Source organism: Populus trichocarpa, chromosome 13 (genome assembly GCF_000002775.5).
Source record: "Populus trichocarpa isolate Nisqually-1 chromosome 13, P.trichocarpa_v4.1, whole genome shotgun sequence".
In the NCBI taxonomy this organism is placed as follows: domain Eukaryota; kingdom Viridiplantae; phylum Streptophyta; class Magnoliopsida; order Malpighiales; family Salicaceae; genus Populus; species Populus trichocarpa.
In genome coordinates, this window is record NC_037297.2 from 9,867,986 (window position 1) to 9,881,923 (window position 13,938).

At 32.9% G+C, this 13,938-nt stretch overlaps 1 protein-coding gene across 1 annotated transcript in view; it reads left to right on the forward strand.

Moving 5' to 3' along the window:
- The first annotated feature begins 7,791 nt into the window (after positions 1–7,791).
- LOC7477749 (putative receptor protein kinase ZmPK1) overlaps positions 7,792–13,938 on the forward strand; it is a 65,116-nt gene continuing 58,969 nt past the window's right edge. The window contains 1 exon segment of the mRNA XM_002319824.4: positions 7,792–9,956. Within this exon segment, the coding sequence (XP_002319860.3) occupies positions 8,028–9,956 (1,929 nt within the window). The 5' untranslated portion in view covers positions 7,792–8,027.

The window sequence follows — 13,938 nt, forward strand, 5'->3', positions numbered from 1 at the left end:
GAGTTCACCAAAATTTCTCACAAAATTTCGACAGAATCTCCCCTATATCGAGAGGTCCCAAGTTTGACAATTTACCCTGCATGCATTTATAATCACATCCCATCCATAATCTCATCCACAATGGGTCCAATTCAACCATTTAATTCATTCGAGAATATACTCAGGACAAAACTTCATACTCAATCTCCATCTCATATCACATGCATAAATTAGTAATTAAGAGAATCATCCAAGCGCTAAAATTCCATATATATAAACACAACACAGTTTAGCTCCTAAACATAAACTAGTACATTATAATATCCCCAAGCATATGTTAATACATTTAATATTCCAAACATAAAATAATACAAGGAGTATACTATTATATTCAGGTTACATGTTTACTGCATAACAAAATTACATGGATAATCCCTAAGTTCCTAACTTATACAAAAAGGGATCAAAGAACCTAAATTTTACTCCTGACATGAATAGGAAGGACCTACAACATCAAAATAAGAGAATAATTATATTAAATAAATAAAATACAACCAAATAATGGAGGGTCACTACTACATGTATTTAAGCATACAAGTACCCACTCGATAGGGCATAATCATAGTTGATCTGCAAAAAAAGATCCTTTGCTACATCTAACGTCTATCCTTCAACAACCTACTCATGGTTTTCTTTTCGATTACCACACATTAATTTTTTTGGTCTAATTTACCCTTTTCCTTATTCGCCCTAAATTCTGAGGTGGTCACTGTCGACACTAATAACTCCTATTAGTGTCATTAGTCACCCTTACCCGGATCGACTAATCAATTCCTTGACATTGCCGGCACCAACTTAATCAGTTGATGCAGCTATTTCCAACCCGAAATAGCCAATCAATTATTCTCCATCACACTTGAAGATGTTTCCGGTAATGCCGATGCCAAGTTCTCTTGACACTATTAACTTCCTCCTTAGGAAGTTAATCAAGTTATTGTGGGCTTGACGATACCAACATTATTTACCAGTATCATTAACTATTCTTGATGCGAATAGTTAATCAAGTTCAATATTCATTATACTTCCATCAAGGTCATGCCGATGTTAACAATATTTGTTAACATCATTAGCCGCCCCTATCCGAGGTCGGCTAATCAAGTCCATAGGCGGTCGTTTTCTTTCTTGTCTTTTTTTCATACATAATATAGACCCATATCCGAACTCTAAATTCTGGAGTCTACGACCAAAATTCAGATTTCAAATCCATGTCTGTTTCACCATATCTTTCCTTTCTTTAGTCATATTCACGAATATGATTTCTAGCATAAATTTGAATACAAAGTTTATTATCAACCAAGGAGAATATAGGTGTAGGACACCTACCTACCACCGATGCTCGATTTGCGTTCCCTTGTTGTTGCTGTAATCCCCCTGTGGTTCCTCCTGAATTCACAAGTATACTACATTAGTTCATGGCCGATTTTCATTTTGCAAATAGCAAGGCAACAACAATAACATTTACTCTTTACATTTCTTTGTTTTAAATCGTTACGCACATCATCAACTTTACTTTTCAAATGTAGTTTATCCCCTACTGGTGTTAAGGTTCAATGTTACAAGAATTTTGGTGGGAAGAAACGGTTTTCTTCCCTTATCACAACTAAATCCCCTGTTTTGTTAATTCCTGTCAAATCTGCCAGCAGGGGCGACGGTTTGACATTTCCTCATATTTTTACCTATATCTGGAGTTCTAGAGCTCCAAATTGAGCGAGGTTGGATTCGTTGGAAAGCTAACATCTCAGGCTATAATTTATATGAAGAGATGTTTCTCAAATTTTATCATTTTGAGGGCCAAAATCCCCTAGAATAGAGGTGATGAATCTGTCCAGAATTCATCAGTGATTCCTAAGTGAGCTTTCTACTATAGTTGGTTCCTGCATAAACATACATAACACACTAGAATTCTTCTTTTTTCCTTTTATTTGGCTATTGGCCGATCTTAGTCTGAGAAAACTAAGGATCCCTCTCTTTCTTTTCTTTTTCTCTAGCTGATTTTTCTTACCACACACACTCATTGTCCACATACTACACATGCCATAAGTGTTCATCAACCCCAAATTTCAGAATCCCTTTCCTCCCCATTTCCATCACATGGCCGACCACTCTAGTTTTGAATCAATGATTTCTTTGTTTAACAATTTTTGTGTGTGTTTCTTTCAAGTTCATAGCATCCTATTTAGCTTAACTAACTTCATTTCTATCAATTTCTGCATTTCCCTCATTTTTCCTTCAAGAACCCTAATTTATAAAATCTGAAATTTGTACATAATTCCTACTTAATTGTTAACTTGTTTTATACAATCAAGTCTAGTGTCCATACCTTTAGAAATTTCATAATTTTAGCTCATGTAAATTGAATATTTTAGCCCCTCTTCTCAAGCATGCAACCGACCCCTTCTTTTTTTTTTTTTTTTTAATTCTGCTCTTGTTTTATCCTTATTAGAACCCTTGTTATTGGTTTTACTCTCTATTTGGAGTTTCTAGGTTTGTATTCCTAAGTGATTTGGTGTTTTCCCTTCTCTTTTGAAGAAGAAAATCTGCACTCTTTCCTCCCTTTTTTTTCTTTTGTTTCTAGCCTGCTATGAAAGAGGAATGACTGGGGTATTTATAGCCCCCATTCTTCTAATTATACATTGGCCCCTATTCTTTCCTTTTCTTTACAATTTGAATCACATTCTTTATGTCTTTATATTTTCCTATTTAATTTCTTAATTATTACTTTTATTTATCATGTATATAATAACATTTTAATTTATTCATTATTTTTTTACTTAGGATTTTACACTCAGCAAGGGCATTTGGAATTGGATTTTTTAGAATGTACAATCTATTTTCTTGCTTGAGAACAATTCTTACATTTCGGTGTCAATCCAAAAAAATTGGTCTTAACAATCTGTTAACATCAAGTATGCTTCGTAAGGATATGCTACAACTTATTTAAATCTACCAACCTATTTATATAAAGATAAATAATATTAGTTTCATGCATACATATTTAAATTTCAAATTTAGATAAGACCTTTAATTCTAAGTTAGTCTCCCTATTAATTTAGGAAATCTCGCATAAATTTTCCTAGTAGTATAGGATTCCATTTAATTTATCCAACCTTGAGTGACTCAACACATCAAAATAAATTAAATTAGGTAGATAATATAGTTTATTAATCATATATGTATGTGACTTCTAAATCAGTTAGGTGACAATTATTTGTCTAAACATATCTTATATGTTTCGCCAAACCCATGCCTCTAACCTCATATGATCATGAGTGACTCATCCAAATCATATAGGTTAGTTAAGTAGAGCTCAATTTTATAGCATTAAACATATTCGATTAATGGTAACCTTGAGTGACTCAACAAGTTATCCATGAATAAAACTCTAGTTTTATGCATATAAAATCGGAAGCAACCATTCATGTTCTCAACATGTACTTAATATATTAATGAGGGATTTATTATCATTTAATTAGGGTTTATACATAACGTGACATAATATATATACATTTTACACATAACAATTTATATATAAATATACACCTAAAGTATGTCATTCTAATTACATGATTATGGACATATTTAAGCTAATTCTCTCGAGCCATTGAAGAGAATTAGGTGGTCAAAATCTAGATAACTACTACAAATCTTTATAAGTCCTTTGTGAGCATCATGATTGTATCCTTGTACCACCATTCTTTCTTCATCTTGGATTATAAAATAATTTTCCTATTTAAATTCCTACATTTCTAAATTACATAACATTTACATAATTAACCAAGAAACCTCGAGTTATATTCGTGGGGAATTATATGAGAAATAATTTCATAACTTAAAAGAAAAATAAAGAAAAGGCAGGATATGACTTGCAAACCCTATTTAATATTACAATCATTCAACTATAAAAACACAATCGCATTGATAAAGGGTGTAATCAACAATAGTATGGTAAAGTACAAACATCATATCCCTAGACTTTATGATATTCTTAATAAGTTACACGAATCTTGTATGTTTAGTAATATTGATTTGAAAATTGGTTATCACATTGTTAAGATGAAAGAAGGGGATGAAGAGAAAAATAACTTTACGACTAAAACTTAGCTTGGTTTTTCCAGAGAACCAATGAGTTTGGGTTTAAGTGGTTTTGTAGGAAACTTGGAGACCATGGTGAGGTGTTTTTTTCCTTTAGATCTAGAGAGAGGGTTTAAACCTTTAATGAGAACCTTTTAAGGGTTTCTAAGTGGAAGCACACAAAAACATTATGTGGTTTTCTGCGAACGGGTGTTCTTGTCAAGGCTGACTGGGTTGGTTACTTTCGTAGCTTTGTTAGAGCAACTCTGACATCAATATTGCCTTTAGATCCATTCTTGCTTGATTTGGAAGTTTATAGCTCTACATTCAAACGTTTGAAAGTTCCCACTCAAACAATATGATGACTGAAACTGTAGTGCTGGCTAACTAGGGACAAGATATTACGAAGATCAATGGAGAATATGAGACGTAAATGTTTGATTTTAAATACACGGGGTTGTAGAGGGGGTGTTTCTCAGTTGAATGGTAGTAGTTGCACCTTTTAAAGTAGTTAGAAACGTCACATTCATTCGTTTGAAAGTGCCTACGGGATCAATAAAAAATTAAGAAGAAGATGCACGGTACCTTGAACGGTGTCATTTTGGTTAATCCCTATAAATTAATTAGGGTTTTTTTATTTGGGATTTGACAATTTTTAATTTGATCCCTATTCTTCTGATTTTGTTTGATTTTATCCATAATTTCCCCCTAACTTTCTAATTTCATATAGTTAAATCTCTGCCAGTTTCAATTGTCAGCCCTAATTTTGAGCGTCTTTTAAAAGTTGATCCTTGGTCTCTGATTTGTTTAATTAGACCCTTGGATGACCATCAAACTTTCAATTTTCTTTGATTTGACCTCTGATTTCACCTAATTCCAGTCCCTAAAGTCGCACGTGTTTTGCTAGTTGGTCCTTGGTTGACAAATTGTTCAATTAAGTCTTTATTTGCTCACCAAACTTTGAATCTTGTACAATTAAGATCCTGATTTGACCAATTAAACTTTTCAAGATCCAATTTCTGTCCCTAAACTTTATTTGTTTCAATTGACATCAAAATTGACTCTAAAAAGTTGATTTCTCTTGCGATGAAGCACTCAATAAATTTATTTAAACCTTTCAAAATTCCAATTAAATCCTTAAACACTTAAATAAAGCATTTTCTCTAATGGGCTCCTTTGACAATCAAAATTTTGGGTTGCTAATTTGGATATTTTGGTCTATAAACTCTCACTTGGCATTATGATCTTTCATTAACAAACATTGGGAGTTCATTTTAGGCTTGCTTCATGTGTATTTCCTTGTATATATTTGTATTTTTCTTTTTTCTCTATTTTTGGTTAAAATAGGTAACAACATGCATGTTTACCAAACACACCTTAAAAACCTAAAAATATATTTTTTCTTTGATAAATTTTAGCTTGGCCAAATATTATCTTAAACCTTAAAGGCTCAACCTAATCACGTGAATTGGGCTTCCCAGCCTTGCCCAAGACCCATAAACACAACCCATGATTCAAATAGAATTTGTGAAGATCAAATGGTGGTTTTTTGCTGAACATTCTCAAGAAGAAGAAGAACAGTATAAGAACCTAGAAATCAAATCCGAGTTAGAGACCAAATTGCATCATATCACAGGCAGACAGAGCTAGACCATGTAAAATTCAAGTTGAAGGACTCATTCGCATGTCTTTTATAAATTGGTCCTTAGTTTTCATATTGTGCAATTTGGTCAGCAATTGACCATTAAACTTTTAATTTGTCAAAATTTGACCCCTGATTCAATCAATTCTAATCCTTGAATGTAGACACATTTTGCATCTTGGTTCTTGGTTTTGAATCTCTTCAATTAAATCCATTGGCCTTTAAACTTTTTTTTCTTTAAAATTGGTCTTCAAAGATTCTAGTTCTTACAATTTGACCCGAATTAGGCTTCCAAACTTAATTTTCCTTCAATTAAATCCTTAATTAAGTCAATTAAACCAATTAAAATTTTAATTAAGTCATTGAACTTAATTAATTCTTTCAATTTTTTCTAAATTGACTTTCAAACTTAATTTTACTTTTGATTAAGCCCTTAATTTAATCAATTAGGGCCATTAAAAGTTCAATTGAGTCCCTGAACTTGATTATTTTACAAGTCTGCTGTGATTTTCAATATCTTTCTTGAATTTGGTTGTAAATTCTCATTGTTTTCTTCAATTAGGCCCTCCGTTGCTACAATTGAGTTCCCAGCCTTTGTTACTTGGTCTAATTTGATCCTCTAACTTCTAATTTATGCGATTAAATCCCTATTTTTACCACCTTTAAATTTCTTGTTCATTTGTATTTCTTACATAAAAGAATTTTGAGGGCCCAAAATTAGATTATGACAATGGTGATAAATGAAAAATTATTTTTAAGTCGTATGAATGGTTAATCATGCATTTTGAACTTACTAATGCAACTAATATTTTTATAAAAATTATGAATCATGTGTTGCATGTATACATAGACAAATTCATAATTTTATATTTTTATGATATTCTAATATTGTATAGCAAATATCCACGTTTCAATTAAAAAAAAAATTAAAATCAATCGATTGTAATGAAAAAGACCATATTATAAGAGTCTTTACTGACTAGGAAATTTAAAAGAACGATTGATAAGTGACTATGAGTAACAATAGACCAAGAAAAAATGATCAATCATAGGAATTTGAATTTGCAAGGTTGTTACGTAACTCCTTTCAATATTAAGTTCTTATTATATAGTTTCTCCGTCTTGTAAGGTATGAATAATTAACTAAAAATATAATTGACCATCAAATTATTTGACAGATTAACAGCAACCCTTAGATATACCCTACAAAGACTTTGGGTGTAATGCTGGCCGGTCATCAGCGATACGAGAAAGTTAAGAGAGCTTGTCCGGCACAGCACATGCGACGTCCTTCCCCCACTGAATTTTAAAACCCAATTCTGCATATTATTAATGGAAAAGATAGGTGAAAACCAAGGGAATATTTTATATATATATATTCTCTACTGAAATTTGGTCACTGGCAAATTATTGACATTTCAATCAATATGCCATTCAAGCTACGTATTAATATGGTCCCACTCCCATCACCCTTAACTTTACTCATTTCTGACAATTGATTTGATATGAAAACCCATTACAGGCAATAATGACAACAACTAATATGAATATATTCAAGAGCAATGTCATGCACTTAAAAATAAAAGGCAAGATAAAGTTCTATAGACTAAAGTAGGCGTAGGATATAAGGTTTTTTAATTCAATTTCAATCAATAAAAAAAATTCAGCATTGATAATAAGTTGGGAAAAAATAAAATGCTATAAATATTAAGAAATGCTTGGGTTAATTAAGCATTTTCATGTTTAAATACAAAAGAAAAATAATAATAAATATAATTATAATTACTATTAGTATCATACTCTTATAAAATCTTAAAAAGTTTATTATAATTATAATTTTAAAGTAATTTTATTTCTTTTGGATTTTTATTTATTATTTTCTTGTTTTAAAAAGTTTTGGTCGTAAAAAATGAAGTCTCAATAAAATATTATATTGGTTGGAATGTTTTAAGAAAAAAAAATATTTTGTGTTATTTATGGTTTTACATAATGTTTAATTAACCAGACCAATCCCTTGAGATTATTCTTGATTTTCTTTATGGTTATGAAATATGATTTATAGAGATTAATGAACGAACATCTTTTTTACGTTCAGTACGTACTTTCATCTTGCCCCTTCAAAGGCTTCTTCAGGTCTATAGTCCTACCAACCAGCCAAAATTGAAATACCTTTGAATTGATCTTCCTCTGAATCTGCTTGCGTGAATCGTCACCACACATTTATAAAGATATATTCCAGTGTGCAGAGGAAGCTCTATCAATTTTCTCACAACTCATGGCTATATCAATTATCTTGTTCTTTCTGCCTTTGATTTTCTTCTCTTCATTTTCATCTTCAACAATTGACAGATTAAGCGGAGCCTCATCTTTATCAGTGGAACATGCAGACGATGTTTTGACTTCGCCGAATGGCGTTTTCTCGGCGGGGTTTTTCCCCGTCGGAGATAATGCTTACTGCTTTGCTATATGGTTTAGTGAGCCATATAGTGAAGGCAACCGCACCATTGTTTGGATGGCAAACCGTGACCAGCCAGTTAACGGAAGAAAGTCAGAGCTTTCTCTACGTAAATCGGGTAATGTCATAATTACCGATGCTGGCCGTCTCACTGTTTGGTCCACAGACACTGTTTCAGAATCCTCTGTGTTTCTATACCTCCATGAAAATGGTAATCTTATACTACAAAAGTCGGAAGGTGGTGTGCTTTGGCAAAGCTTCGATTCTCCGACAGATACTCTACTTCCTCAGCAACTACTCACCAAGGATATGCAGCTTGTTTCATCTAGAAGCCAAGGGAACTATTCTTCAGGATTCTATAAGCTTTATTTTGATAACGATAACGTTCTCCGTCTTCTTCACGGAGGTCCTGAAATCACCGTTTATTGGCCGGATCCGGAGCTTATGAGCTGCGAAGCTAGCAGGTCAACTTTTAACAGCAGCCGAATTGCTTTTCTAGATTCATTGGGTTACTTTAGCTCATCTGACAATTTTACTTTCATGTCTGCTGATTATGGAGAAAGAGTCCAGAGAATATTGAAACTAGATTTCGATGGTAATATTCGGCTATACAGTCGAAAATACAGGATGGACAAGTGGACTGTTTCATGGCAAGCCATGTCTCAACCTTGCAGGATTCACGGGACTTGTGGACCTAACAGTATTTGTAGCTATGTTCCTCACTTTGGTAGGAAATGTTCATGCCTTCCAGGATTCAAGATCAGGGATCGTACGGACTGGTCATTGGGTTGTGTACAAGAATTCAATCTCACTTGTACCAGAAATGAGACAGGTTTCCTTAAGCTATCTAATGTTGAGTTTTTTGGCTACGACTATGGCTTCTTCGCCAATTACACCTTCGGAATGTGTGAAAACTTGTGCTTGCAGATATGTGACTGCAAAGGATTCCAGTTCAAGTTCATCAAGCACGCCCATCCCAGTAACATTCCTTATTGTTACCCAAAGACACAGTTGCTGAATGGGCATCATTCACCAAATTTCGAAGGAGACATCTATCTGAAGGTGCAAAAAACCTTGCCTATTCAAGAAATTGGGTTAGATTGTTCCAGCACAGTTGTCAAGCAGCTGAACAGAACATACACAAAACACCAAGAAAATGCATCACTAAAGTTTGTTGTTCGGTTTGCGATGGTAGTTGGATCGGTTGAGCTCGGTGTCATTTTCATAGTGTGGTGTTTTTTTATAAGAACTCACCGGAACGCAACCGCAGGTACGCAAAATTACCACAGATTTACCACTGGCTTCAGAAAATTCACCCTTTCAGAGCTAAAAAAGGCGACTCAAGGATTTAGCAAAGAGATTGGAAGAGGTGCTGGAGGAGTTGTTTACAAGGGAATGTTATCTGATCATAGAATAGCAGCCGTTAAGCGACTGAATGATGCTTACCAAGGAGAAGCAGAGTTCCAGGCAGAAGTTAGCACAATTGGGAAACTTAATCACATGAACTTGACAGAGATGTGGGGATATTGTGCAGAAGGAAAGCACAGGCTTTTGGTATACAAGTACATGGAGCATGGATCCTTGGCAGAACAACTCTCTTCCAATTCACTTGGTTGGGAAAAGAGGTTTGACATCGCAGTAGGGACTGCTAAAGGCCTTGCTTATTTACATGAAGAATGCCTAGAGTGGGTTTTACATTGTGATGTAAAGCCTCAGAACATACTTCTCGACAGCAACTACCAGCCAAAGGTGTCAGATTTTGGATTATCTCGACCACTGAAAAGAGGTAGCCAAGTTAACAAAGGCTTCTCAAAGATAAGAGGAACTAGAGGTTACATGGCTCCGGAGTGGGTTTTCAATCTGCCTATCACCTCGAAAGTGGATGTTTATAGCTATGGCATGGTATTGCTGGAGATGATCAGTGGAAAGTGTCCAGCAGAGGAGATAGAGAACAGGAGGCTGGTTACATGGGTGAGAGAAAAGATGAAGCAAGCTACTGAAATGAGCTCTTGGATAGAAATGATCATAGACCCCAAATTGGAAGGAAAATATGACAAGGGTAGGATGGAAATCCTGTTTGAGGTGGCTCTAAAATGTGTAGCTGAAGACAGAGATGAGAGACCAACAATGAGCCAAGTAGTTGAAATGCTTTTGCACCAGGAAAATGATTCTGAACTTGTCTAATCCGCTGTAAGCATATAATAGTCTTAATTCGTGTGTTCTCTAAGCATGTATGTCTGTGTTTCTTCCAGTCAGAATAATAGTATTATGTAGACAGAAGGAAGTAACCCTTCATTTCTATGCTTGAATGGGAAAGCAAACAAAACCATCATTTGAGGTTTCGTTTTTTAGGAAGAGGAAACTTTCCATCATTAGAGGTTAAATATTAGGGTGAGTAAAAAAATTATAAAACTAATTAAATTAAAAAAATTGAAAAAACCGAATTGTTAAAAAAAATTAATTAGAATTTAACAAAAACCGACCAGTTCGGTTTCAGTTTTATAAGTCTAAAACTGAAAAAACCAAACCAAAACAAAAAGAACAGAAAAAAAACCGAGCCACACCGGAAAAAACCGAGTCAAACCGAAAAAACCGAGCCAAACCGAAAAAACCGAGCCAAACCGGTATGAACTGGTTTTTGTTCTAAAATAACTGAACCGAAACCGGTCGGTTTGAACTGGTTTCAGTTCAATTTTGGTTTTTTTTTAAAATCGGTTTAGTTGTTTTTTTGATAAAAACCGAATCGAACCGAAAATAATCACCCCTATTAAATACATTAAAGCTCTCCAAAAGGGTGGTCTAAAAGGTTAAATATATAAATTCTAAAATATATATATAAAAAAAGAGTTGTTCATAATAATTAAATATTAAAATAAAAATTATTTTTTTCTCATAAAAGCCACAAACAAAATGCATATGCAAATGCTTAACCTCACTTTTTCATTTTAATTTTGATGTTTTGTTATTATTTTACTAAAAAAATAATTTTTATTTTTATAAACACATTATGCAAATACGGTTTATTTACATAAAATATCAATGAAAAAAATTTAAAGATAATTGCAATAATATTTTTTAATGGTTGTAGAATTAAAAAGAACAATTAAGCAATTCAATATTATTTAGAAAACATTAACTAAATACTTTAAAATAATAAAAGGGAGGGTATTAATTAAAATTTAAATAAATTATTAATGCAAAGTAAAAATAAATAAATAAATAAAAGGGAGAGTTTTAATTAAAATTTAAATAAATTATTAATGCAAAGTAAAAATAAATAAATAAATAAAAGGGAGAGTTTTAATTAAAATTTGACAAAAATATTACTTCATTGAATTTAATTGCACCATATTTTTTTATTATCTTTACAACAAAAATAAAATAAAAATAAAAATAAAAGATCTTTCTCATTCTATCTTAGTACCACCCAATAAAAGATCTTACTTCATTGAATTTAATTGCACCATATCTTATGCAAAGTAAGATATTTTTTTTTTATTGTGTTTGGAGAATATATTTTTTTCTTGCTAAAACATAACATTTTATAGTCGAAAAAACCTGAAAAAATCTAGATATTATCTAGAAAAAATCTTTCAGCTTCTTGAAGTGGCAACCCTATTCCTCTATTTATTTCTCCACATAAAGTTGTAATAGAATTGTAGCTTGTAATAATAAAAAAAGATTGAAAAGAAAGGGAGAGAGATAGGAGAAAAAGAAAAGAGAGAAGGAGACCCCAGTTGAGCCTACATCCAATCAAGTCTAACATAAAACTTGATCTATTGCCTAACCGAGTGTGGAGACTTAATTAGGCCTCATTCTAACTAATTATTAGATTAGGTTAGATCAAGGTCTAACCAAGTTTACTTTACTTCTTTTTTTTAATCTTTATCAATTGCTTCAAGTAAATTTTTAATAAAATATTATTAAAAAATTACATATCAAAAAGTAAAAATGTGAACTTACATCGAAATTATGATGGTGATATTCTAGTCAACATTTGTGGGGAAAGTAATTACATAACAACTTTCACGTAGTTTTGTATATAATATCGGTTTATTTTTATATTTTAAAAGTTTTTTTTTTTTGACTTCAAATCAATATTTTTTTTGATATTTTTAGATTATTTTGATATGCTGATATCAAAAATTATTTTTTAAAATAAAAAAAATATTATTTTAATATTTTTTAAATGAAAATCAATTTAAAAAACAATCATAATTATACTCTCATTCACACCAATAAATAATGGAGAATTTTGGTTCACCATGATGACTATAATTATCTCAGTAATCTTGCTTCATCTCTTGACCGTGTCACTTGGGTCGTATTTGTATATAATAATGCTCGTTGCTTCGGAGTAGGGTTTAGTAAACCTTCCTGTGACGGAAACTGCACTACAGTTTGGATAGCAAACCGTGACCAACCTGTCGATGGAAAACAATCAAGTCTGTCTTAGCTGAAATCTGGTAATCTTGTCCTAACCGAAGCCGGTCGGTTCACCGTTTGGTCTACAAACACTTTCTCACAATCTTCAATGAACTTACAACTCCTTGACAATTGAAATCTCATCTTATTTGACTTGGAGGCCAGTGTAATACTTTGGCAAAGCTTTGATTTTCCCACAGATACTCTCCTTGCTGAGCAGCCACTCATGAAAGACAAGAAGCTTGTGTCATCGAGAAGTTCAAGCAACTATTCTTCAGGTTTCTTCAAGCTTTATTTGACAACGATAATGCTCTTCGTCTTCTTTATGACGGTCTTGAGACCTCTAGCATTTATTGGGCAGATACAAAGCTGATGAGCTGTGATGTAGCCATATTATTCGATAGTTTTATCCACATCTACCTAATGTTTTGTCCATGTTATATATATAAAATGCCTTGATATTCTTTGTTTTATGTTTTGAAGGCACTTTTGGATGAAAGATGTAAAAGGAGTAAATTGGAGGTAATTGGCAGATTTGACGTTCAGTCGATGTTTTGTGCACAGCGTGAGTTCTAGAGATCGAAATGAAGTGATTCCAGTGGCACTAAAAAGCTAACATCCATACCTTTCTACAAATGTAATGCAAGAAAAATAAAAAGAGAGATCATGGAAATCACATCCTGCAAAGTCAAATCTCGCATTCTGCCAGTGTTGACCTTTGCCCATTCAAAATTTAATATCTGGAGCTACAGAAGTCCAATTGATGCAAACTCAATTTTGTTGGATTCCTAACTCAATGACCTATCAACGCTCCACATTTCAGCCAAACAAGATGTCATATGAGGGAGATATGATTTTTCAAAGAGGACAACTAAATTTTGCCAGCAAACAGGTTTCGTGAAGAAATGAGTCCAAATTACATTCCGAAGCATCTAAACCGACATCCAAGTTTTTATATCAGCAATTTAGCTCCTCTAAGTCAGATCTTGAAGATTTCATGCAAGGCTATTTCTCATTTTTAGGGAAAATAGTTATTGAAGTACTTAAATGTAAACTGCCAACTTAAGGAAGGACTATTTTGTAAAATAGAGACTAGGGTTTCTTAGCATATAAAAAGAAAGAGAGAAGAGGCTAGCAGCCAGCAGAAAAGAGGGAGAGTAGAAGGAGGCAGCAGCCAGCAGAGAATAAACACAAATTCTCTCCTCTACAAACCCAAAAATCATGCTCTCTTCAATCTTTAAAAGTAGTTGTTCAATAGTTATGCAAGACTAAGCTCTTTTCTTGGTTGCAAGGACGCAAAAACCTT